Source organism: Zonotrichia leucophrys, chromosome 2 (assembly GCF_028769735.1).
Source record: "Zonotrichia leucophrys gambelii isolate GWCS_2022_RI chromosome 2, RI_Zleu_2.0, whole genome shotgun sequence".
Taxonomy (NCBI): Eukaryota; Metazoa; Chordata; class Aves; order Passeriformes; family Passerellidae; genus Zonotrichia; species Zonotrichia leucophrys.
The window spans coordinates 153,204,929-153,229,873 of NC_088171.1; the positions used below are offsets into that span (position 1 = coordinate 153,204,929).

Below are 24,945 nucleotides of genomic sequence, written 5' to 3' on the forward strand. Positions count from 1 at the left end.
ATCTGTCCCCAAACCCACCTGCATGGTGTCCTGGTAGCTGAGGGCAGCCTGGAGCTGCTCCTCGAGGCGTCCGTTCCGCTCTGTCCACACCCGGCTCAGGCTGTGCCAGGAGGAGTAGAGCTGCACCGGGCACGGGGGTCAGTGGTGCCAACACAGGGACAGGGCACAGGGGGATGTGGTGCCAACACAGGGACAGGGCACAGGGGGATGTGGGGGACAGGGTGGACAGGGCACAGGGGACAGGGTGGACAGGGCACAGGGGACAGGGTGGACAGGGCACAGGAGTCAGTGGTGCCACAGAGGGGCCAGGGCACAGGGGGACAGGACATGGGAGACAGGGTGGACAGGACACAGGGGTCAGCAGTGCCACAGTGGGGTTGGGGCACAGGGGACAGGATGCACAGGGCACAGGAGTCAGTGGTGCCACAGAGCACAGGGGTCAGTGGTGCCACAGCAGGGCCAGGGTGCAGGGGGACACGGCATGGGGGAGAGCGTGGACAGGGGTCAGGGTGGACAGGGCACAGGGGTTGGTGGTGCCACAGCAGGGCCAGGGCATAGGGGGATGTGGGGTACAGGGTGGACAAGGCACGGGGGTCAGTGGTGCCACAGCGGGGCGGGGCACAGGGGGATGGGACATGGGGGACAGTGTGGACAGGGCACAGGGGTCAGCACTCTCCGGGGTACAGGGTGAGGATGTCACTAGCGCCAAGGGCACAGAGGTGGCACCACATGGACATCCAGGCCTGAAGACACCACGGGAGTGCCAGGGCATAGGAGCTGTGTGGGGGTCAGTGGGGAGCACTGTGGGGAGCACTGTGGGGGTCAGTGGCACTGCTGGGCATCGGGGACACGCCACCCCCACAAGCAGCATCCTCACACCCCCAGGATGTCCCTCCCTGACCCCAGCCCCAAGGACACTCACATCGTCCAGGCTCTTGGTGACATCAGGTTTGTCGGGGTCCCCACAGGATGCCATCAGCTCCACGCCCAGGCTGCCCAGCGTGTCCAGCTCACCCTGCAGGGCATCGATGTCCTCCCGCAGAGCCTGCGCAGGGCATGGGGCTCAGGGCTGCCCACACCAGGGCACTGCCCACACCAGGGACTGCCCAGGGCATGGCACTGCCCACACCAGGGGCTGCCCATGTCATGGCACTGCCCAGCAAGCCCCCACCCAGCCATACCTGCATGGTGCGCAGCCGCGTGCGGATGGCCTCAGGCTCGCTGCCAGCCTCCTCCAGGCCCAGCACCAGCTGCTGGGTGTCACTGAGTGCCACGGCCAGCTCAGACAGGCCATGCCAGAAGCGCTCGGCCAGTGCCAGCAGCTCCCGAAGCCACCGCTCCCGCTCCTGGCAGCGGCCGTGCAGGCAGCCCCACAATGACAGCAGCTGCTCGGTGCGCTCCTGGATCCCTACAGGGCACGGCGGGTCAGGGATCGGGGTGCCGCGAGGGCCCCAGCACCCACACAGGCCCTGACAGGGACACGGATCTCCTCCCGGCCATGCCGTGCCCACCCCTCCGTGCCGGTACCTCTGTCCGCGGCGTCGGAGCTGACTGCCTGCATGGTGGCCAGCAGCTCCTCGCCCTGCGCTCGGATCCCCTCCAGGGCCACCCCGAGCTTCTCCAGCTCGCCCAGGGCCAGGCTGTTCTCCCGGATCTGCTCCCTCAGATGGGCCGCATCACCACGGACGGGTGGCTGGCTCTGCAGCCGGCTCTGCAGCCGCTCCAGGCACTCCAGCAGCAGGTCCATGCGCTCTGACAGCTGCGGACCAGCCCAGTGACTCGAGGGTATGGCCCCGGGGATGCGCCCCACCAGGGCAGCGGTGGGCATACCTGGCTGTATCGCGGCAGGGCATCCTCCAGCAGAGCCGCTGCCTGGCGCACGCGCTCGCGGATGTGGCCATACTGCTCCTCCAGCTCCTGCCAGCGCCGCTGGAACGGGGCTGCCTGCTCAGGGCTCAGGTCCAGCAGCTGCGCCGACACGCGCTGCAGCTTCCCCACCAGCGGCCGGTGCTCGGCGATGGCCTCCCGCAGGCTCTGGCAGCGAGGAAGAGCCGTGGGGGCACATTGGGGTGGGATGTGCCCCGTGGGATTCACCCCACAGGGATGTGCTGCTGCACCCGGTGCTGCTCCCAGAGGGCTCCTGCTCGCTGGGTGTCCCAGCCCGATGGTGCCCATGGCGGTGCCACCCCCATCCCATCACCGCTCCCACCTGCAGGGTGGCCGAGCCTGTCCCTTTTGCCCCTGCCCTGCCCACACCTGCAGCAGCGCCTGCTGCTCCTTGAAGGCCTCGTAGCTGATGGCGTTGGGCGAGAGCTGCACCCCCAGGGCCTGCGTCTCCTCCAGCCAGGGCAGCAGCTCCTCGAGGGCCTCAGAGAACTGGGTGAGCAGGGACTGGGCGTGCTCCAGCTGCACGGCACAGGCGCCGCTGCGCAGGGACAGCTGCTCCGTGCGCTCCTGCAGCGCCTGCACCAATGGCTGTGGAGACAGGGAGTCACCACACAGGGCACAGCCATCCCTGGGTGCTGGTAATGTCCCCTGGCACCCTCGCAGCTCACCTGAAGGCGCTGCCGCAGGGGCTCAGGGCAGCAGCGCAGCAGCGGCTCCGAGAAGCCCAGCAGACGCTCAACCAGGCCCCGGCAGTGCAGGATCTCGGCAGAGAGCAGCTGAAATGGAGCCACAGGTGGGTGCCAGGTCCTGGCAGGGATAGGGATGCCAAGCCCAGTGCCCCCTGTACCCTGGGCACTGCTGCAGACCCACCTTCTGCTCGGAGAGCTGCGAGCGGAGAGCCTCAGCATCCAGCTGCACCCGGCCAATCTCCTCCAGCCGCTCACCCAGCCCGGCCACGCGGCTGAGCTGGGACTCCAGGACCTGCTCAAACTGCAGCGGAGGGGCAGACGTCAGCCAGGGAGGGTGTGAATGCACTGGGACAGACACTGGGAATGGTGAGGGGCTCGGGGAGCCCAGTGTGCCAAACCTTCTCCCTGTCACTGGCAGTGACCGAGGGCTCCTGGCCATCCTGCTGGCTCTCCTGCTCGCCCAGCTCCTTCTCCATGCGGCTCAGCCACAGTGCCAGGTCCTCAGGGGCCGTGCCCAGGCGAGACGAGGCCTCCAGGGTCTGCCCCAGCCGGTGAGCGGTGTCAGCGCTGCTCTGGCCCACAATGAGGTAGCGCATCCTCAGTGACTCCATCTTCTCCTGCGTCAGCTGGGCCTCCTCCCCTGTGGCACCGCAACACCGCCATCAGTGCCACTGTGACACTGCCATCAGTGCCACCACACTGGCATCAGTGCCACCACACTGGCATCCCTGGACATGAAACTGGCCACACCGACAGCTTCCAGCCACGTGGCAATCACTCTGTCCTGACCTTTTCCCTCTCCTACCCCTGCTCCTCCTGCTCCCACATCCAGCTCTGGCCTCTCATCTCTCTGCCAGCAAGACCCACCTCACCACTGAACCCTGTCCCACCTTGACACTGAACCCTGTCCCACCTCACCACTAAACCCTGTCCCACCCCAGCTCTGGCCCACGGGCTCTACCCTGTCCTCTCTGCATCCCCTGAGGTGCTATTGGCCCCTCACACCACAGCACAGCTTCTGGTGGTGATCAGCACACCCCAAAGACCCCCAGTGCCCGGGGCCCCCGTGCTGGCCTGGGCTGCCTCTGTCTGTGCTCGTCCCATCCCAAGTCCCTGTGGCCACCCCTCCCAGCCATTGCCACTCGCCTGTCACCAGCTCCAGGACGCGCTGCCCGCTCTCCAGGGCTCCATCCAGCTCCCCCAGCCGCCCGCGGATCTCCTCACAGAGGGCCTGTAGCAGTGACCAGCGATGACACAGGTGCCCGTCTCCACCCTGTGCCCACCCCACGCCCGACCTGTGCCCACCTGGGTCTGCTGGTAGGCGTCCTGCACGCGGCCAACACAGCCATCAGCACGCCAGAGCTGGGCCAGCTGCCTCTCTGTGGCACCCAGCCACTCCTGGAAGGCATCCACGGCCTCCTGGAAGCCCTGGGCTGCCGGCAGGATCCGCTCCAGGCAGCCGTACCTGCACCAGGAGGGCTGGTGAGGTGGGCAGTGACAGTGTCCGGGCCAGCAAAGCCCCCTCTCCCCATCACCAGCATGTCCATGCCCCGTGGTGCCCTGAATGAGGGACACAGCAACGCCAGTGTCTCCACAGAGGGGAACAGTGTCCCACAGAGGGACCAGGGACAAGGGCTGTGTGACAAACTGTCCATGCAGCCCTGGAGCCGCCACTCCTGTGCAGCCCCAGCACATGTGATGGGGACAGTCCCTCCATCATGGTGGCCCCAGTGCCAGCGGGGCAGAGCACAGGGACAGCAGGGTGTCACAGAGACTCCGTGTGGGGGGCACCAGAGGGCAGAGCCTGTGCCAGCAGGATGGGGCTGCCAGCCCAGTGATGATGGCCTGGCCCGGCCCCTGACCCACCTGGCTTCAGCCTCCTGCATCAGCTTGTCCCACCTCTCCCCGAGGCTGAAGAGGCTGGCACTCCCCTCAGGTGCCGTCAGTCTGTCCTGCAGGACAAGCTCCACACGTGGCTCGCCTCCAGCACCTTCAGCAGGCGGGCCAGCGGACTTCTGGCACCTGACCTGCAGTGGGACGGGGCCGGACCAACAGCGCTGGGGACTCCTGTGCACCCCTCGAACCCCTGGGCTGGAACCCAGGGAGCTGCAGTGACCAGGGACACCACGCTGGGGACTTCTGTGCACCCCTCCCACCCCGACACAGCCGTGGCCTGGAGCTCTGGCCCCCTAATCCCCGCATGGACACGCGTGGGCGGGACACGCCGGCTGACCTTCTGCTCCTCCAGCTGCGCCTTCACCACCTTGGCCTCTGCCGACGGCGGCTTCTGGTTGCTCACCAGCTCCTCCATGTCTGCCACCCAGGCCAGCAGTCGCTCCAGCGTCTCCTGGCCCCGCTCTGCTGCCTCCTCTGGGACGGGCACAGCCCGTGAGGACACCTGTGGGGAGAGGTGGCTGAGCCGCCCGCGTGGGTGGGTGGAGGGCAGCCATGGGGCTGGGCAGCAGCCCCCACACCATGCCCTCTTCCCAAGGTGACACCAGGACCCTGTCCAGCCCGTGGGGTCCTCCCTGGCATCCCTCACAGGACTCCCCAAAGCAGGGGCTACACGCCCGGTGCTGTTTGGATCCCTCCAGAGCCATGGGCTGCTCCAGCCAGAGCTGAGGGAAGGGAGGTCCCTGTCTTCCAGCACCCGGCTGGGTGCCCAGCACGAGCAGTGCCACCAGCCCAGCCCACACCGGGGCACACACAGCGAGTCCACACGAGCCCAAGGCCAGGAGAAAACCCTGCTGGAGGGCAGCGCTGTGGCACAGAGCCTGGCACAGTGTCCTCCCAGCAAGGCTCTCTATCCATCGGTCACCTCGGTGGCATCCGTGTGTCCAGCAGCAGCAGCGAGCTCCCCCACGCACTCCGTCAGCACGGTGACCGTGCGGGTGACCACGGGCTCGCCACCCTTGTCACCCGCCGGGTACTCGGTCACCTCCACGATCTCCGTCACGATGGTCTCGGTCACCTCCGTCACCTCGGTCACCTCCCGGGTGGTGACGGGCTTCCAGGACCAGGTGCTGCGGGGAGCACCGGCCCGGGGGGGGGTCCAGGTCGCGCCCCCCACCTGCCCCCGCACTGCAGCCGCACCCCCGTTCTGCACGGCCACCTCGGACTGGCTGCGCCTCAGCACCGGGCTGCCCGGCCGGCTCCGGGCGACACCGGGCCCCGGGCTCCAGCCATTCTCCACCGGCACCGCCGCCTTCTCCAGCAGCCCCGGCCAGGCCTCCGCGACGTCTCCTGCGGGTGGCTGCCCCGCGTCCAGCCCCGGCTCCCGCAGGAGCTCCTCCGGCCGCCGGCTCTTCTCGCCCAGGCAGCTGGGCCGGCTCACCGAGTTCCCCATGGCGCGGGCGCCGGGCCCCCGCCTCAAATCCCGGCCTGCAATGAGCCAGGGGTGTGGGTTACCGGGGCCACCGCGGGACCCCCAGGTGTCACCGGCCTGCGCTCGACTCGACCCCTCGCTCCACGGCGCTGCCTGACCTCGCCCTCCGGTCTTGAGGGTCCCCCAGCAAAGGGCTGCCAAGAGCCAGCGTACCGGGACAGGCAGAGGGGACACGGCTGGAGGGAAGGGACCCCGAGGCGGTGCCCAGCTGCCCGTCCCACGCGTCTGGGCAGGGGACGCGGCGGTGGCAGCAGGGGAGAGGCAGATGCTCCCGCCCGGCATCGCCCCGCGCCGTTGGATTAACGAGGAGCAGCCAGAGAGGAGCATCTGCCCAGGGAACGGGGGCTGGGAGCACCGAGCGGGGACGGGCAGGTGGCCTCCCCAGCCTGCGAGCCCTGCCGCAGCCATAAATCCCCGGCGTGACCCGGCAGGACCCTCCCCCGGCAGCCCCCCCGCCGCAGCCGCAGTGCTGCTGCCCCCGGCCCTGGGCACACGCCCCTGCGCACGTGTGTACACACAAACACACGTGTGTACACACAAACACACGTGTGCAAACACACGCACACTCACCACACGCGTGTGCAAACACACGCACACATCACAAGCGTGTGCAAACACACGCACATAACACACACGTGTGCAAAGAAACACACACACCACACATGTATGCAAACACACGCACACACTCACCACACACACTCACTCCAACCCGTGTGCACCACTCCCCGGCAGGCAGACCCCACGCTCGCACCCCTGCTCGGGGCTGGGGGGAGTTCAGCGATGGGACCCCCACTCCTGCATCAGCCGTGACATGAGACACACTTGTGGCAGCCCCGTACACGCTTGGGAATCACACGGTGCCCACATGCACCCACCCTGGCCGTGCCCCTGCCGTGGGTGCCGGGGTACCCTGAGCCCCCCGCTCGGCCCAACCCGCCGTGGGGCACGCCACGGGTGCCACCCCCGTGCGCGGTCACGGCACACACAAACACACCCACGCCACGGGCGCGACCCCCGTGCGCGGTCACGGCACACACACACACACCCACGGCGAGGTCCTGACCCCCGTGTGCAGACACGGTATACTCACACACACCCACGGCATGGTCACGGCACACACACCCACGGCGCGGTCCCGGCGAGCGCAGCCCCGCAGGGCACCGCACTCCCACCCCACCGCAACCCCCGCGTGTCCGGGGGCTGCGCGGGTGCGCGGGGTGACCCGGGGAGACCCCGACCCTCGGGACGCGCGGAACACCCACCCCGCCCGGCCCCGCGCACGCCGCGGCCCCGGAGCCCCCGCCCCGCACTCACCCCTCGGCGGCTTCGGGCGTCCATGGGGCCGGGCCGGGGGCGCCGCCGCCGCCGTTACCGCTCCGGGGGGGCCCGGCCCGCGCGGGGGAGCGGGGCGGAGGCGGCGGGGGGAGACTCGGTCCCCGTTACCGCCGCCCCGGCCCCGCCGCCTTTGTGCGCCGCGCCCGCGGCGCGGGGGGAGCGCGGGGGCACCGGGCGGAGACCCTGGCACCGGCAGCGCCGGGCTCGGCGGGGCTGGTCTGACCCCGGACACAGCACACCGCCCCCGTTAACCCTCCGCGAGCCGATCGCCGCCGTTACCGGGGAAACCCCCGGGGCCCCGCAGCCATCCCGCGGGGGAGGGGCGGTGCCGGCCCTCCGCCCGCCCCGCGCCGCCCGGGGGGGCGAGAGTCCGCACCCCGCGCTGCCCCGGGAACCTGCACCGACACCGGCGCAACACCGGCACCTGCCCTGGCACCTGTACTGGCACCTGTACCAACACCGGCACCTGCCCCGGCACCTGTACTGGCACCTGTACCGACACCAGCATCAGCACCGGCACCAGCATCTGCTCTGGCACCGTGCTCCCACCAGCACTAACACCGGCACCTGTACCGACACCGGCACCTGCTCCGACACCAGCACCGGCATCGGCACTAACACCTGCACCTGCTGCTGCCCCTGCACCTGCCTCAACACCTGTACCGGCACCGACACCAGCACTGGCACCAGCACCGGCACTGTGCTCTCACCAGCACCTGTACCGACACCAGCACCAGCACTAACACCGGCACCTGCTCTGACACTGTGCTCTCACCGGCACCTGCTGCTGGCTCTGCACTGGCACCAGCAACTGCTCTGGTACCGGTAACCACACCGGCACCTGCACCAGAACCAGCCCAGGCTGTGCTGCCTCACCATGAGCCCCAGGACAGCACAGCCCAAGGTGTCATGGCCCCACGGTGCCACCGCCCCAGTGTCACGGCCCCATGGTCACACAGCCCCACAGCCCCTCCTGCTCTGGGGCTGCAGCCCCCAACCTGGCTCTGGTCCCCCAAGCAGTGGCTGCTGTGCTCACTGAGGGGCTTGGCCCCACTCCCTGGGGCTCTTTGGGTGCGGGGACCCCTCAGCCAGGGCCCCGGAGGGGGAGCTCAGTGGAGCAGGGCTGTGTTTGAGGGGGGTCAGGCCGGGCTGTTAAGATGCTAAACTGAATCCCACCCTGAGAGCCAGGGTGCTGTGGGCCTGGGTCCCCAGAACTCTCGCTGCCACCCTGCGTGCTGGAGGAAGCAGGGGGCAGCTGGAGGTGCCCAGCCGGGGGTTGCTCCTGCCCGTGGTGTGAACCCCATCCCCACCCTGCCCTGGCTCGGCCTCCCAGCCCCAGAGAGACCCCCAGGACTGGATGCTGCCCCCCAGAGCCGCACGGGTGCCCCTCGCTGGGCCCCGGGAGCCGGGGGGCCGCTGCAGGCGCGTCGGCCACGCTGATGGATGGGGCTCCCTGGGGTCTCCTGGGAGCGGCGGGCGGCGGGGCCGGGGGCTTTGTCTGCTGCCAGAGACGCTGCCGGGAATTAGCATCTGCCAGGGCCTCGGCGGCTCCGCAGCGTCCTGCAGCAGCTCGGCATCATCCTCCTCCCCGCACGGCTCTGGAGCCTTGCGCTGGTGGCACCGAGGGGCTGGGCACCCAGCGGGGTCTGACCGCACGGTACTCCGGGCACCCACAGCACCCACAGAGCCCGGCCGGGACCTGCCAGGCAGAAGCTGGGCAGGGGCTGAGGATGCAGGTCGGAGCCTCCCGCCACCCCCGTCCCCCGCGGCCGCCGGCAGCTCGCCCGGCACGCTCCGCAGCCCCAGGTACCGGGCTCGGGGTGGCACGGGCGCCCCGGGCAGCGGAGCCCGGCGCGGGGCACCGGGCGGGAGCGGGCGGCTGGAATGCACAGCCTCAGATCCCGGGAGCCGGGTGGGTTTCTGTGCGGCCTCGGCTTTGTCTGCGCCGGGGCCGCAATGAATGGCCCTTTCAGTTTGTGCCGTCATGTGTGCCGAGGGAGCCCGTGTGCCGGCCAGGCCTCCAACAAAAGGAGCCGGCGAGGGGCGGCGAGGAGGGGGCGGCCGGCAGCCCCCACTGCGCTGCTGCCGCTGCGGCTCCGCGCCTGGGCAGGGGCACAGCAGCACAGGCTGTCGGGCAGTGCTGGGCACACATCCGAGCTGACCTGACAGGGGCACACCGCCTGTGCCCAGCTGTACACCCCTCACACAGCCTCACACCGCCTGTGCCTGGGCAGGGGGCACAGCAGCACAGGCTGTGCAGGCAGTGCTGGGCACACATCTGACATGATATGACAAGGGCACACCTCCTGTGCCCAGCTGTACACCCCTCACAAAGCTACACACCTCCTGTGCACAGCCACACACCTCCTCTCCCTGGCTGTACACCCCCTGTTCCCAGCTGTACACCCCTCACACAGCCTCACACCCCCTGTGCCTGGGCTGGGGGCACAGCAGCACACGGCTGTGCAGGCAGCGTGGGGGCACACATCTGACCTGACCTGACAAGGGCACCTCTCCTATGCCCAGCTGTACACCCCCTGTGCCCAGCTGTACACCTCTCACAAAGCCACACACTTTCTGCGCCCGACTGTACACCCCTCATACAGCCCTGTGCCTGGCTGTACACCCCTCACACACCCACACACCTCCTGTGCCCAGCTGTACACCCCTCACACAGCCGCACAACCCCTCTGCCCAGCTGCACACCTGCATACCCCCTGTTCCCAGCTGTACACCCCTCACAAAGCTGCACACCTCCTGTTCCTGGCTGTACACCCCTCACACCCCCTGTTCCCAGCTGTACACCCGCTGTGCCTGGCTGTACACCCCCTGTGCCCAGCTGTACACCCCTCACACACCCACACACCTCCTGTTCCCAGCTGTACACCCCTCACAAAGCTGCACACCTCCTGTTCCTGGCTGTACACCCCTCACACCCCCTGTTCCCAGCTGTACACCCGCTGTGCCTGGCTGTACACCCCTCACACAGACTCACACCCCTCTGCCCAGCTGTGCACCCCTGGTGTTCAGCCACTCTCCCCATGCCCAGGTAACAGTGCCACGAGCTGTGACAGTGCCACCAGTGCAGGTGGTGGCCCTGTGGCCAGCAGGGCTCCAAGGTAGTGGTACCCTGAGCACCAGGGCCATGGGGCTGCCTCCAGGCCACCAGCACGCTTGGGCTGGGGACAGGGAGCTGGACACAGGGGACCCCACCCCAGACAGCTGCAGGGCTGTGCTGCAGGCTCTCCCAGCAAGCTGTGGCCAGGTGCCTTCCTCCCTTATGAGGACCAAGACCTCAGCAGCCTCGGTGCAGACGTGGGCTGGTCCTGCCTGGCTCTGCACGACCCAGGGCCAGGCGTTACCTGCAGGGCTGTGCCAGGCTCTGGCAGCGCCAGCAGCCGCTTCTCCACGGCGTCCAGCCAGTGCCGCAGGGCGAGCAGCTGCTCCTGCACCTCCAGCCTCTGCTCGGAGCGCAGGCAGGCTCTGGGGAGAGAGCACAGACACACCAGGCTGTGGGGACACGGCCGCTGTCCCCTGTCCCTGCACTGCCCTGAACTCTGGGCTCGCTGCCCACCTGCACCAGGTGTGCCACAGCCACACCTGCGCTCGCTCATACCCTGCTGGACACAGACACACCTGTTCTGGGTTTACTATATGATGCTGTTATCCCCAATTGTCTCGTTCTGTTTATGCTGAATAATAAGTTTTGCACCTTTAAGACTTGTTCCAGAGAGTGAAGGGGGGGAGAGAAGAAGCGCGCAGTTTGTTTTCAGACACTGCACTCACTCCTCCACATTCCTGCTCCTGTACTGTGCTGTCTGTGGATGCACAGACAGCGGGACAGAGCTCTCCTTTGCTTTTAGTTAGTTTTAGCTAGCTGAGCCAAAGGAGTTCCCTGGACTGTGGGTCTTTTCCTTTTTCTTTGGACTTCTTGAAACCAGCTCTGGCCTGAACACCCAGCAGAGCACCGGCAGCTGCAGCTGTGGCCCACCGGGCCCGGCCTGGCCTGCGACAATTCCAGCACCAGAGGGACTGATCAGAGACTGAGTGAGCTGAACTGCAACCCAGGGACGTGGTTTTGTCAGTTTGTCATCTCTTTTGGAGCAGCAAGGGGTTTTATTGTTTAATATTGTTTAGGGCTTATTCTTTAATAAAGAGTTTTTTCCACTTTTCTCCAAGGAGGTATTTTCTCCCAGACCGGTTGGGAGGAGGGGCCGATTGAATCTGTTTTCCTACAGGAACCCCTTTGGGGATCCTCTCCCAAATTTGCTCTGAACCAGGACAACACCTGAGCTCGCTCCCACCCTGCTGGCCCCAGCACAGCCATCCCACGCCCTCCCTGCCCCAGACCCCCGTGAAGGGTTCAGCAGCTCCCCTGTCAGGGTGTGGACACCTGGGCATGGCTGGCACGGCCCATCTGGCAGTGCCCAGCAGTGCCCCTGGCAGTGCCCAGCAGTGCCCTGGCAGCGCTCAGCACTCCCCGTACCTCTCCAGCTCCTCCCTGTCCCACGGTGAGCCCTCCACACCATCTCTGGTGTCCCCCACAACACGGTGCACCTGCAGGGAGAGCAGAGGGATGGTGGGCACAGTCCTGCAGAGGGGCAGGAGACAAGGCTCCACAGTGAGGAGGTTTGGAGCATTTCTGTGTCTCCCCAGGGACAGCCCGTCCCCACCAGCTGGGACAGAGCTCCCTGGCCAGGATCCCCCTGTCTGTCCTATACCAGTACCTGCAGGTTTTGGTTTGGCTCCAGTTCCTCTGAATTCCTGTGGTGCACCTCAATTTCCAAACCTTTTCCAGCTGGGATTGCTCCCAGATCTCACCCTGCTGCCTCTGGGGTACATCTGGTCCCCACTGTCCCTTCACCTGCTCTTGTGGGCCGCAGAGCTGCTGGCTGAGCCCAAATTGACCCTCAGCAAACTGACTCTCAGCAAAAAATTACCAACTGGCCCAAGGAAAACCCCATGCTCTGGTGTGGAGCAGCGGTGTCTCAGACCAGATGCTCTTCAGGTGCTGCCAGTGCAGCCACTTTGCCACAACACATGGGAGAAGATGCCAGGCAAACAGTGAGATCCACAAACCAGCAATGCCCTGGCACGGACACGGGGCATGAACAAGCAGCAATTCCTTCGTGCCCCAGTGGAGAGCGGGACTGGCAGGAAGGATCACACCAAGCCTGCACCCTGAGGCTGAGGGTGATGCTGCTCCCACAGCGCTGTAATTAACTGGTCATTAACCCTGATTAATTAAGCCAGGTCACCTGGCTGAGCACAAGGAGGGGGAGACAGCACTGTGAGGGAAACGGGGCACAGCCACAGTGATGGTGATGAGCTCAACACCTCGGCAAGGACACGACCACATCTCCAAAATATTGTACCAGGGGAAACAGCCAGGGAGAGTGGGCTGGATAAATGGAGATAAAACCCCCGTGGTGCAGGAGGGATGTGGCACTGCTGCCATGGAGGGACCCGGGGAAGGTGACATAGGGCAGCTGAGCAGGAGCTGCAGCCCTGAGGCTGGGAGGGCCTGGGATGTGTCTGCTGCAGGAGGAACCTCAGCCAGGGCCTGGTCAGGAAACCCACCAGAATTCCCTGGATGAGGGAAAGAGGCACCAGGCAGGTGCTGGGTGCTGGTGCCACAGCAGTTCCTCGTGGTTGGAGCAGCAGCAGGGCTCAGTCCCATTGGGGACACTCTGGTGATGTGTGCTCACAGCTCACTGCAGTCACGATGCCATCAGCAGGGCCCCAACCAACCCACACCCCCACAGTGTGGCACCTGCCCCAGCACGGGCACCAGTGCCACCCACCAACTGGAAAAGCCACAGCAGCCCCTTGCTTCCCCTGCCCAGGGCCAGGTCAGTGTGCAGGGAGGGAGCAGGATGGCACAGCCAGGGCCACCATGGCTTGTGGCAGCTCCAGTGCAGTCACAGGGGGTCCCACAGCCCTCCTGCCCCACGCTGGTGGTCCCTGATCCTGTGTGCCCCCATCCCAGGGCAGGACTGCAGTATGACAGTGCCAGCCCTGCTGCCCGGGGTTGGGCACAGGCAATCGGGCAGGTGGAGGATGCTGCCTCAGGTGGGCAGAGGATAACAGTGTGTACATTGGCAAAAGCTGTTCCAGCCCAAACTCAGCTGGGGCTGCTGGGGCTGGAGCTGGGGCTGGATCTGGAGCTGGGGCTGGGGTTTGGGCTGGAGCTGGGGCTGGGGCTGGAGCTGGAGCTCCGATGATCGCTGCCAGCCTGCCCCAGACACGGTGCCAGCACCGGCTGCTCCGGCTGCTCCAGTCGGGACGTGCCAAGAGACACGGGACAGCGAGGAGCAGCAAACCCCAAACTGGTGCTGGGACCCGCTGGGTCCCTGTGAGTGTCCCAGAGCTGCCCCCTGCCCCGGCTCGGGCACCGGACACCGCGGGCTGCCCGTGACAGCCGGAGCAAACAGCTCTGGAGCTGCCTGAGAGCTGCTCCCGGTCCCGCACCGCACCACCGCGTCCGGCTGGCCCTGGGGGCTGCCCGGTGCCCGGCAGGACGTGGCGGCTGCAGCCGTGGGGCAGCACCATCCCCGCTCGCACCGGGCATGGGGGGATTCATCGCTCCAGCCAACTGCGGCCCCGGCTCAGGGCACGGAGCGACAGCGCTGGGGCAGCACCATCCCCGCTCCACCGGGCATGGGGGGATTCACCGCTCCAGCCAACTGCGACCCCGGCTCAGGGCACGGAGCCGCAGCGCTTCACACGGGGCACAGCCGCCCTTGGCCGGCTCACCCGGGCTCCGAGCCTCAGCGGCAGGGCCGGGGGGGTCCGGGGGTCCCTGGCCATGGGGAGGTTCAGCGCCCCTGCTCGGGGGGGGCGTGGGAGAGGCCGGCCGGGCTTTGTGGAGGAGCTGAACAGAGCGTTCCCGGCGCGGCGGGGGCCGAGCCAGCAGCGCCCGGGGCGGTGGGCACAGCGAGCTGGCAGCCGCTCCGTGCCAGCAGGGCCGAGCCGGTGGCCACGGCCACGCTTGGGACAGTGGCCACGGGTGCCAGCCAGCACAGGGCGGTGCTGCCACTCACACCCCGAAGGGCGGTGGGTGAACGCGGGCGGGGGGCGAGGGACCCCTGCACGGCTGGGGAGGCTCTCGGTGTCTCCTGTGCCACCGCGGTTCTGAGGGATGGTTTAACTCGGGGCAGCGGGGAGGGTTTGCTCCAGCCTCCGCAGCAGCAGGGCAGGGTGACATGCAGGGCATTAAAATGGGGAAAATCGTGGAGTTCTCCATGGTGACGAGTTTGGCCGGGTCACTGCTGGCGCTTGGTGCTGAAGGGACTGTGGGAGGGACAGGGGGAATTGGTGGGGCAGGAGGGTGACATGGAGCAACACGAGATGATGAGGAGTGTCCGTGGGCAGCAGACAGTGTGTTGTGTGGGGGAAGAGGCTGGCTCACCCCAGGAGCAATCAGCGTGGATCTCAGTGCATTCCACCCTCCTCACCCTCCTTTGCCAGCCACTGCGGGGGATCCCACTGCCCCAGGCACACCAGGGAGGGTCCCTGGCATGGGGTTGAAGGGGTCTGGGGGAAAGGGTCCCCCTCGGTACATGGATGCAAGTCCCAAGGCTGGGCCTGGGAGCAGGGGCGTTTCTCACCAGGAAACAGAGTTGGTGGTGTGGGGGTGTGAGGGGCTTCAAGGCCACGACATGGAACTGGGCCATGGGTCAGGGGCTCTTGGTGGTCTCACGAGCTTTAGGAGAGGTTACTCACCCTGGGGGAGAGTCAGGAAGTTGAGGGGTAATCAAGGAATATCTGGGGGAGCAGGGAACATCTGGGGGACACAAGGAAATATCTGGGGGGGCAGTGACGCGGGGCAGGGCCCCGAGCAGCTTGTGGGAATGTCTTGCTGTTCTGGGGCCTCTCCTGATCCCCCCAATGGCTGCAGCAGCCTGCAGCCTCCCTGAGTCCCCCCTGGCCCAGTTGTGCCTAACGGCCTCATCCCACTGCTGGTGGGGACAGACGGACGCTGCGGTTAATTGCTGATGGACAATGCAATTAACGTCCTGCCCAGCCATCGCCATCTGTCCCGGCCAGCCCCACCCGGGGCTGCTGACATGCTTGGCTGGTCCTGGCACAGTTGAGACCCCTGGACATTGCAGGGGTCCTGCAAGGTCCTGACAGCTCTGGCACTCCTGGCACAATGCCTGGGGCTCCTGGCACTGCTGTGGGATGACCATTGTGCTCGGGGAGTCCCAGCCTGGCCTGCACCTGCCTCACTGGGCTGGACAGACCCTTCGAACCACCTGTGCCATGGCTTCACTGACGTCTCCAGGTTTGCCAGGCTTTCCCTTCTGAATGCTGCTGTCCTACCAGTGGGTGCCAGGCCATCACATCCTGAACCCCCTAAAGCCCCTCAGCCCCACAGCTGACCACTGCCATCCACCCCCAGCAGCCCCCACCGCTCAAAGAGAGTGCCCACAGCACAGCCCACACCAGGCAGAGGCCATGGCACCGGCAGTGGTAGCAGCAATCATGGGAACAGTGCCATGAAGGACAGTGCCCCTGCCCAGCCCAGAGCCCCACTGATGAAGGGACAGTCCTCATACAAGCAATGCTCAGAAGCCCCCACAGCGCCAGCAGCACCCACTCCCCAAAACCAGGGGTCGAATGCTGCACCCACATTGACCTCCCAGCAGTGTCAGCTGTGCCATCAGCTCTGTGGACAACCCTGTGGCCCTGCTCTGTGCCTGGCAGCACCATGGGTACACCCAGGCCCAGGAGCTGGTCAGACCCCCAGCACCGTACACACTTCACCACGACCTGCAGCAGCCCATACAGCCCGTGGCACGAAGCTGCAGGAGGCAATGGGAGCCCACGGCCACAGTGTCATGGCCAGGGGGTGAACAGATCACGCAGAGCTGCCAGCTGGTTTCAGAGGATTCTCCTTTACTGCCCTTGCATGGGAGCCCTGGGCCCGCACTGCTCCTTTTACAGACACTTAGTGGTATGTACAAGTTTAGTGTTTTGCCCCCAAAAAGAGATGTGTTTGGGATATCCATGGACCCCCAGTGTCCCCATGAGTGAGGGCCGGGGTCTGGGGGGCCCCGGGAGCGGGGACTGTCCTGGAGCTGCGTGCAGGGGCACCTCATGCAAAGCCGAAGGGGGTCATGAGAGCAATAATGACACCAGAGGCGGAGGGTAACATGACAGGATTTACAGGTGGCAGATGAGAGCGGGTGGGGAGGAGGAGATGTTTTGGAGATCCGCAGTGAGCCCGACACCACACCAGGAGGCCATCCCCAGAGAGGAGGGAGTGTGTGGGGCAAGTGGGGGCCGGGTGACCATGCGGGTGCTTCTTGGGCCATTGGCTGCTTGGGCACCGTGGCCCCAGTCTCTGGCAGGGGACTCTGGCAAGTGCAAAGGGTGAGGGAGAACGTCCCCATGTCCTCAGGTGCGGTCCCACCGGCCTCAGGGTGGGGGACGGGCTCCATGGCGGCGATGAGGGGAAGTGGTATGGACATCCAGCCACACTACAACAAAGCGAACAGAAAAGATGGGATGAGACAGGGAGAACAATCCATGAAATGAAGCCACCAAGCCCGGCCGTCAGCGCCGCGCACCTGCTGTGGGACCGGGACAGACGGGGGAGGTCGGTGTTACCTGTGCAGGTGGGCACAGCCGAGCAGCTGCCGCCTCCGGGGCTCCCCTCGAGCCCGTCCACGACCTGCTGATGTCGGAGACCCAGCTCAGGAGCTCGCCCAGTGGCACTGGGAGGTCTTTGTTGGGACTGGAAAAAGACGTCTGCCAGAGAGAGAGCGCGTTAGCGCCGGCATGGGGATGAACCGGGGGGATGGAATTACCGCGAAGACGGAAAAGGAGGCTGTTTTCACAGAAATCTGCCTATTCTAACATGAGTGTGTGCCAGGCTGCTACAGCATCCCGCGGCCCACCCTGTGCTGCAGGGGTGCCATGGCCCTCATACCCTTAGTGAGGGTCAGGAAAACCCCCACAGCTCTGGGGGGTTCTGGGGGCAGGAGCTGCGCAGACCCAGGCTGGGGCGCGGGCTCTGGCAGACACCTGCCAACGGGTCAGGGAGCCACATGAGTGTGAGGAAATCAACCTCGAGCAGAAGCACTTCCCAGATACACGGAGAGACTGACAGACAGACCGGCCGACCGCGGCGGGCGCGTCCCGGAGGACGGGTGAGCGGGTGGGCTGGCGGAGGCGGGCACGCAGCGAAGCCCCTCGGCGGGCGAAGTGGCGAGCGGAGGCAGGTCCCCCCGCAGGGCGCGGAAGCACCGGGCAGCGCCAGCGCGGCACTTACGGTCAGGGCACCGGCTCTGCGGCGTGGTGGTGGGGACGTGCCGGGAGGCTGAGGCAGGGAGATGGGGCAGCTCGGGGGGCTGGGGTGCAGAGCCCCCTCCTCGCTGCACTGAGGGCGCGTGGAAGGGGTCCAGGCAGCAGCTTCAGGGCTGGTGTGGTGTGTCTGGCTGTCCAGTGCCGAGGAGCTGGTGATGTCCTCCTCTGGCACATTGGTTGCAGTGGGGTGCACCACAGGGCCAAGGCAGTCTCCTCCTTTGGGGTGCAGGGGCTGAAGCCGGCAGGTTAATTACAAAAGAGTGCTAAGTGGTTAGATCCAAACGGGGAACTGTTTTCTTGGTGTCCGGCTCGGCCGCGCCGTGTGCGAGCAGCGGCGGGATTGGCGCGGCCAGGAGCAGGAACGGTGTCCGGCTCCCAGGGCACAGGGTGGGGAGGGTAGTGTGTATTCTCTCTTGTCTCTTAATATACAAACACTGTCAGCACATTCGCATATATTAATTTATTAGTCTTGTCTTTTTGGTTAAACTTGAGGCACTGCTTTGGGAGAAGAGTGGAGGTTCAAAATTAAAAAAAATACTAGTGATTAGCCAGCAGCGTTGCCACATGCGGAGCGGGTGAGGCGGTGCCTCAGGGGGCTGGCAGGTCTCAGGCCACGTGGAGCAGGGGCCCAGACACCCCGGGGCACTCCCTGCTCGCCTCCCACCCGCAGCTTCTGGATGCGGCCAGGGCGAGGGCAAGGGCAGCCTCCTCCACGGTGCCCTGGGTACCCCCCGCGTATCTGCGCCCGAAACTCGAGGAGGAGTAGGAGGAGGAAGAGAAGGTCATGGAGAAGCTGGAGCCAGTGGCGTCAAAACTGCCACGCCGGGAGCCTGAGCGGGAGCCGGTGCGAGAGCCCGAGCGTGATCCGGAGGTGGAGCCGGCGCTGCTGATGTTGTAGGGGCTGTAGTAGCCCTTGCTGGACTGGGAGGAGGCCTCCAGCAGACGCAGGCCAGTCCCATCCTCGATCATGCTCCGGTCCATGGCGTCCTTGTAGGAGATCTTGAGCTTGGTCTTGGGGCAGGTGAGGTACTTGGAGTAGGTGTTGACATCCCGCAGCTTCTGGGCAGTCCGTGCATCAATGGTGCCCTTCTGCAGCGCGTCATCCAGGGAGACACGGCCTGGGGCATCGGGCTCAATCAGGCCCCCTGTCAAGTACTGCACCTCCAGGAACCGCTGCCCGGCTTCGTAGTAGAGCCAGCCCTTCTTCAGGGCCTGCGCCGCCGACATCTTCGTCTTGGTCCGCGGGTCCTCAAACCCATAGAAGGCCTTCTGCGCCAGGTTGATGCGGTCCACCATGATCTTGTCAACCAGGCCCTTGGCGACCGCATCGGCAACGGTGCATTTGTCACCGGTGTTGGGGTCGATGATGCCCCCGGTGCAGGCCTGGGCTTCCAGCAGCCGCTGCCCTGTGATGTTGTCCACCAGGTTGCGGCGCATCGCCTCCGTGATGGACACCTTCTCCAGAGTGTCCGTGTCCAGGATGCCTGCCACTGGCCCAGTCTCTTCGGTTGGGTCAGTCCACATGGAGATCTGGGTCCGTGACAGGGCTGGGCTGGCAGTGTAGGAGGAGGAGGATCCAACTGAGGACGACCGCGACCGGAAGCCGCCCATGTTTCCAGAGAGCATGTCAGCAAACTCGGTGATGGAGAGGGTGCCCGATCGGTACTGGTCCAGGGCGGACTGGTCAATCAGACCCTTGCCAATGGCATCGTCGATGTCATACTGGCGCCCCGAGCGCCTGTCGATGATCATTGACTTCACCACGCCATCGGAGGAGGAGGTGGTGATCTCCTCCCACTCGCACTCCTGCTCTGACAGCTCCAGGTAAGTCTGGTGGTCAATGAGGCCTTTGCGATAGGCTTCGTACACGGACATCTCCTTGCCTGTCTCTGGGTCAACAATCACCACCCGGCGCTTGCGGACAGAGGACTTGGAGGACGTCTTCCTCTCCCGCTTCTTCTCCTTCAGAGGCAGGAGGCAGAGGCCGGTCTCTGGGTCCGTGATGCACCGCTCCATGAGCTGCAGGTAGGTGAGGTTCTCCTCTGTGTTGGGGTCGAAGAAGCCCTTGGTGTCATCACTAGGGTCCAGCAGGATCTCGTTCATCTCCTCGTCAAAGAGGCCCCTCTTGTAGGCCACCTCCACAGGCAGGCGGTGGCTCTCCTCAGGGTCGATGATGCCTCCCGTGGCGATCTGTGCCTCCAGCAGGCGGATCCCATGGTCCTTCAGGATCAGACCCTTCTTCATAGCCTGGAAGAGGGAGATGAGCTTTCCAGTGTAGGGGTCCCGGTAGCCGGTGACGGCCCGCTCGGCAGAGAGCAGCTTGTCCTTGAACTCAGGGCCCACAATGCCCATGCGCACAGCTTCCTCCACTGTCAGCTTGAGGCCCTTGATGGGGTCAATCACGTAGCCTGTGGCTGCCTGTGCCTCCAGGAGCTCGAAGGCAGTGCCAGGCCGGATGATCCCCTTCTTCATGGCCTGGTAGATGGATAGACGCTCCTTTGTGGAGTCCACAAAGACACCAGCGATGCAGCTGGTGCCTTCCAGGAACTTCTTCAAGTTCTTAGAGACCTCCTCGACAGAGGTGAGACCCTCCTGGAGGCGCTGGGCTGTGGCTTCATCCATCACCTTCGAAAGGACCAGCTCCTCCACCGTGATCTGCTTCCTCAGGCCCCGGAAGGTGAGCTTCCGTGTGTCACAGAGCGGGAGCAGGAGGAGCCGGGAGTTCTCGTCCTTGCGGCACCGCTTCAGCAGCTGCGTGTAGCTGAGCTTCTCATCTGTGGAGGGGTCCACGTAGCTGCGCACCTCGCTGGGCTCCGACAGCATGTCGTACGTCTCCTTGTTGATGAAGCCCCGCTGGAGAGCCACCTCCAAGGGCAGGTGGAAGCCCAAGTGTGGGTCAATGATGCCGCCGGTGGCGATCTGGGCATCTAGGAGCTTGAGGGCCTCTTCGCTGGGAATGAGATCCTTCTTCATGGCCTGGAAGAGGGAAATCTTCTGTTCACTGTAGGGGTCTCTGTAGCCGGTCACAGCCCTCTCTGCTGACAGGAGCCGGTCGTGGATCTCTGGCCCCACCACGCCCTTCCTGACTGCCTCATCAACAGTCAGCATTTCGTTCTTTGTGGGGTCGATCATGAAGCCAGTGGCTGCCTGGGCCTCCAGGAGGGAGCGGGCCACTTCAGAATTGATCAGCCCCTTCTTCAGCGCCTGGTAGACACTGAGAGTCTGCTTGGAGGAGGGGATGTAGATGCCAGCCACGCAGCCCGACCCGTAAAGGTACTTCCAGACAGTCTCTACATCCAGGAGCTCCCGGAAGGTTTTGGAGCCCTGTTTCAGCAGGTTGTAGATGTCCTGTGTGATGATCTTGGCCTCGTAGAGGTCCTCAGCTGTGATGCGGCGCCGGACGTAGTCATAGGACGTGAGATTCTGCTGACGGATGATCTCAGTCTTCTCGATGATCTCGATGATAATGATGATCATGCGCTCCTTGGACACGCGGCCCGACTGGAACTCCTCCATGAGATGTTTACGCTGCTCCTCGGGCAGCAGGTCTGAGTGCATGACATCCCACAGTGACATGGTGGAGCCTGCCCGGCTGCCCACAGGGATGTCCACCTGTGTCTCCTCAAACACCTTCCGTGTCTCTGCCTCTGTGTACACATGAGTGGTTTCCACCACTTTTGGCTTCTCAGGCTCCCGCAGAGGCAGCAGGTACAGGCCCGTCTCGGGATCCTCGATGCACCTCTCCTTCAGCTGCACGTAGGTGAGGTTCTCCTGAGTGTTGGGGTCAAAGAAGCCCTTGGTGTCATCAGTGGGGTCAGAGAGGGTCCGGTTCATCTCCTCGTCAAAGTAGCCACGCTTGTAGGCCACCTCCACGGGCAGGCGATGGCTGTGCACAGGATCGATGATGCCGCCGGTGGCGATCTGGGCCTCCAGCAGGCGGATGCCGTGCTCCTTGACAATCAGCCCCTTCTTCATGGCCTGGAACAGGGAGATGGTATCGCCCGAGTAGGGATCCTTGTAGCCCGTGACAGCCTTCTCAGCCGACAGCAGCTTCTCATGCAGCTCAGGCCCGACAATGCCAGCCTTCACCGCCTCATTGACGTACAGTTTACGGTTCTTCACAGGGTCGATCAAGAACCCAGTGGCTGCCTGGGCCTCCAGGAGGACCACGGCAGTGCTGGGTCTCAGCAGGTTCCTCCTCATGGCCTCATAGATGTTCAGCTTCTCCTTGGTGGCCTCCACATAGACACCGGCGATGCAGTCGCTGCCATGCAGGAATCTCCTCACTGCATCTGTCTCCGAGAGGTCCTTCACTGATTTCTTGCCTTCCTTCAGCTGCTCGTACTGGGTTTTGCTGATGATGCAGGACTCCAGCAGCTCGCTGGCTGGCACTGGAGCCCGCAGACCACTGAATGTCAGTTTCTCCTGCTTTTTGGTCTCTGCCTCCTCGATGATGGTGATCACAATCTTGATGATCTTCTCGATTGTCACTTTGCCGGTCTTGTACTGTCGGAGCAGCTCCCGCCTGTGCTCCTCTGTGAAGTATTCAGAGTGGATCAGTTCCCAGATGGTCATTGTCTGGCCCTTCATGCTGCCCACCGGGACCTCAATGGTAGCTTTGTCAAAGCACTCCTTGGCCTGGCTGTCGGTGTAGATCTCCTCCTGCTGTGACTGGATTGCCTCGTCGGACAGGGGCAGCAGGCACAGGCCAGTCTGCTTGTCGCGGTGGCAGCTCTTCTGCAGCTGGGCATAGGTGAGCTGTTCCTGGGTGTTGGGACAGTAGAAAGCCTTGGCATCATCTTGGAACTCAGTCAGAGCCTTGTTTATCTCTGGGTCGAAGTAGCCGCGCTTGTAGGCAACCTCAAGCGGGAGCCGGTGGCTGTTGACGGGGTCGATGATGCCACCAGTGGCAAGCTGGACGTCCAGCAGCCGGAGCCCAGTGTCGCTGGGGATGAGGCCCTTCTGGAGTGCTTGGTAGAGGGAAACCGTCTGACCCGTGTAGGGATCCTTGTAGCCAGTCACCGCCTTCTCCGCCGACAGCAGCTTCTCGTGGAACTCTGGCCCCACCACCTCAGCCTTCACTGCCTCGTCCACGGAGAAGAGCTTGTTGCCCACAGGGTCAATGATGTAGCCGGTGGCAGCTTGTGCCTCCAGCAGGGACAGGGCAACCTCTGGCCTCAGCAGGTTTCTCTTCAGGGCCTCGTAGAAGGTGAGCTTCTGGCCCGTAGATTCCACCAGGACACCAGCAATGGCATCTGTGCCCTTCAGGTACTGCCGTACGGACTCCATCTCTGCCACATCCTTTACGGACTTCTTGCCCTGGTGCAGCTGGTTGTAGAGGTCCTTGTTGATGATCTTGCTCTCCAGCAGCTCGGCAGCAGGCACGGGGCCCCGCAGGCCTTCAAAGCACATCTGGCTCTTCTTCTCACTTTCCTCCACAACCGTGATGACAATCTTGATGATCTTCTCCACTGTGATCTTGCCAGTCCTGTACTGCTGGATCAGGTCCCGCCTTTGGTCCTCAGTGAAGTATTCAGAGTTGATGAGCTCCCAGATGGTCATCGTCTTCCCTTGGAACTTGCCAAAGGGAGCTGTCACTGTGGCCTTCTTGAAGACGTCCTTGGCCTCCTTGTCAGTGTAGACCAGCTCTCTGGCCTTGGCTGCTTGGTCAGTGAGCGGCAGGAGGCACAGCCCTGTGTCCGGGTCAGTCACGCACCGCTCCATGAGCTGCAGGTAGGTCAGGTTCTCCTGAGTGTTGGGGTCGAAGAAGCCCTTGGTGTCATCAGTGGGGTCAGACAGGACCTGATTCATCTCCTCATCGAAGTAGCCACGCTTGTAGGCGGCTTCCACAGGCAGGCGGTGGCTGTTGACAGGATCAATGATGCCACCAGTGGCGATCTGGGCCTCGAGCAGGCGGATGCCATGGTCCCTGACGATGAGATCCTTCTGCATGGCCTGGAACAGGGAGATCTTGTCACCTGTGTAAGGATCCTTATAGCCAGTGACAGCCCGCTCGGCCGACAGCATCTTGTTGTGCAGCTCAGGCCCGATCACTCCCTCTCGCACTGCCTCGTTCACTGAGAGCCTTGCGTTCCTCACAGGGTCAATGATGAAGCCAGAAGCAGCCTGTGCCTCCAGGAGCACCAGCGCTGTGCCTGGGCTGAGCAGCTTCTTCTTCATGGCTTCGTAGATGCTCATCTTCTGGTTGGAGGGTTTGATCAGCAAACCGGCAATGCTGCTCTTGCCCTGCAGGTACTTCTTGACATCCTCCCTCTGAGAGAGCTCGTCCACACTCACAACACCCTTTGCCAACTTGTCCAAGTTCTCCCTGCTCAGAATGCCGGCATCAGCCAGCTTCTCTGCTGACACCTTCTGCCGGATGCCGTCAAAGGCGAACTCCGGCTCCCCATTCTGGGCTAAGCCGTCCATTGCATCCCGGCCATTGGGCACAGCCTTGACATCCAGCAGCTGCGTTGTCGTAACTGCCTCCCCAGGCAGGTCATCTGTCTGGATCATGATCTCCCGTCTCTGGGCCAGGGCAGCCTTGTACTCCTCCTGCATCTGCTCAAGCCTCTCCCTCAGCTTCTGGTTCTCTTCTTCCAGAAGTTTCTCCTGCTGCTGCCGCTGCTTCTCCAGCTGCTGCAGCTCCTCCTGCTTGTGCCGGACGTTTTCCTCAGCTTCCTTCTGATGCTTCTTGGCTTCGTCCAACATAGCTTTCAACTGCTGCTTCTCCTGCTCCATCTCCCGCTGCTGGCGCTCCTGCTCTGCCTTCAGGTTCTGGGCTTTGTTCACTTCATCCTTAAAGAGCTTCTCCAGCTTTGATTTCTCCTCCTCAATGAACTTCTCCTTCTGCAGCAGGGCATCTTTCTCCGTCAGGAAGCTCTGCTGCAGGAGCTGCGTCTCCTGACGGAGCTGAGCCTGCTGGGCCACCTGCATCTGGGGTGGGAGAGAGAACAATGCAGTCAGACACCCAGGAGGGCAGTGGGGCACTGAGGGTGGGCTGAGGCAGGGGGACGGGCAGCAGGGGTGGCACGGAGGCACAGAGTCACCCACACACTCTCTACAACATGTAAGATCTAAGGAGCAGAGCTGGGGTTAGGGAGCCACACACAACATGAGGCAGGATGACCAGGGGAAGGACACAAGGGAACCCCCAGCACTCAGGCTGGGAGCTGGGCACAGAGAGGGACACAGCAGGACGTGCCACGGGGTGGAAGAGCAAGCCCAGGCGGTGGAGATCCCACCTCCATGGCTCCAAGGGTTCGAGGTGCTGCTCCAACGGTGCCTGAGGGGTTTGCTCCACCACCTACAACTCTGTGCACATCCCTGACCTGC

General features: G+C 64.4%; 1 protein-coding gene across 1 annotated transcript in view; it reads right to left on the bottom strand.

Annotated features, from left to right (window-relative positions):
- Positions 1-24,945, bottom strand: part of PLEC (plectin) — a 102,657-nt gene that overhangs the window by 24,643 nt on the left and 53,069 nt on the right. The window contains exons 33-59 of the mRNA XM_064703233.1: positions 18,226-24,546; positions 17,420-17,842; positions 16,912-17,052; positions 16,715-16,781; positions 16,057-16,103; positions 14,053-14,286; positions 11,783-11,853; positions 10,659-10,779; positions 8,676-9,423; positions 7,870-8,012; positions 7,576-7,786; positions 7,334-7,514; positions 6,019-6,095; positions 5,395-5,957; positions 4,810-4,974; positions 4,443-4,603; positions 3,882-4,041; positions 3,723-3,807; positions 2,975-3,216; positions 2,758-2,877; positions 2,556-2,663; positions 2,257-2,475; positions 1,831-2,034; positions 1,528-1,759; positions 1,182-1,408; positions 923-1,045; positions 19-120 (exon numbers count right to left, since the gene is read on the bottom strand). Coding sequence (XP_064559303.1) covers positions 19-120; positions 923-1,045; positions 1,182-1,408; positions 1,528-1,759; positions 1,831-2,034; positions 2,257-2,475; positions 2,556-2,663; positions 2,758-2,877; positions 2,975-3,216; positions 3,723-3,807; positions 3,882-4,041; positions 4,443-4,603; positions 4,810-4,974; positions 5,395-5,957; positions 6,019-6,095; positions 7,334-7,514; positions 7,576-7,786; positions 7,870-8,012; positions 8,676-9,423; positions 10,659-10,779; positions 11,783-11,853; positions 14,053-14,286; positions 16,057-16,103; positions 16,715-16,781; positions 16,912-17,052; positions 17,420-17,842; positions 18,226-24,546 — 11,496 coding nt within the window. The remainder of the gene's footprint in view (positions 1-18; positions 121-922; positions 1,046-1,181; positions 1,409-1,527; positions 1,760-1,830; positions 2,035-2,256; positions 2,476-2,555; positions 2,664-2,757; positions 2,878-2,974; positions 3,217-3,722; positions 3,808-3,881; positions 4,042-4,442; positions 4,604-4,809; positions 4,975-5,394; positions 5,958-6,018; positions 6,096-7,333; positions 7,515-7,575; positions 7,787-7,869; positions 8,013-8,675; positions 9,424-10,658; positions 10,780-11,782; positions 11,854-14,052; positions 14,287-16,056; positions 16,104-16,714; positions 16,782-16,911; positions 17,053-17,419; positions 17,843-18,225; positions 24,547-24,945) is intronic.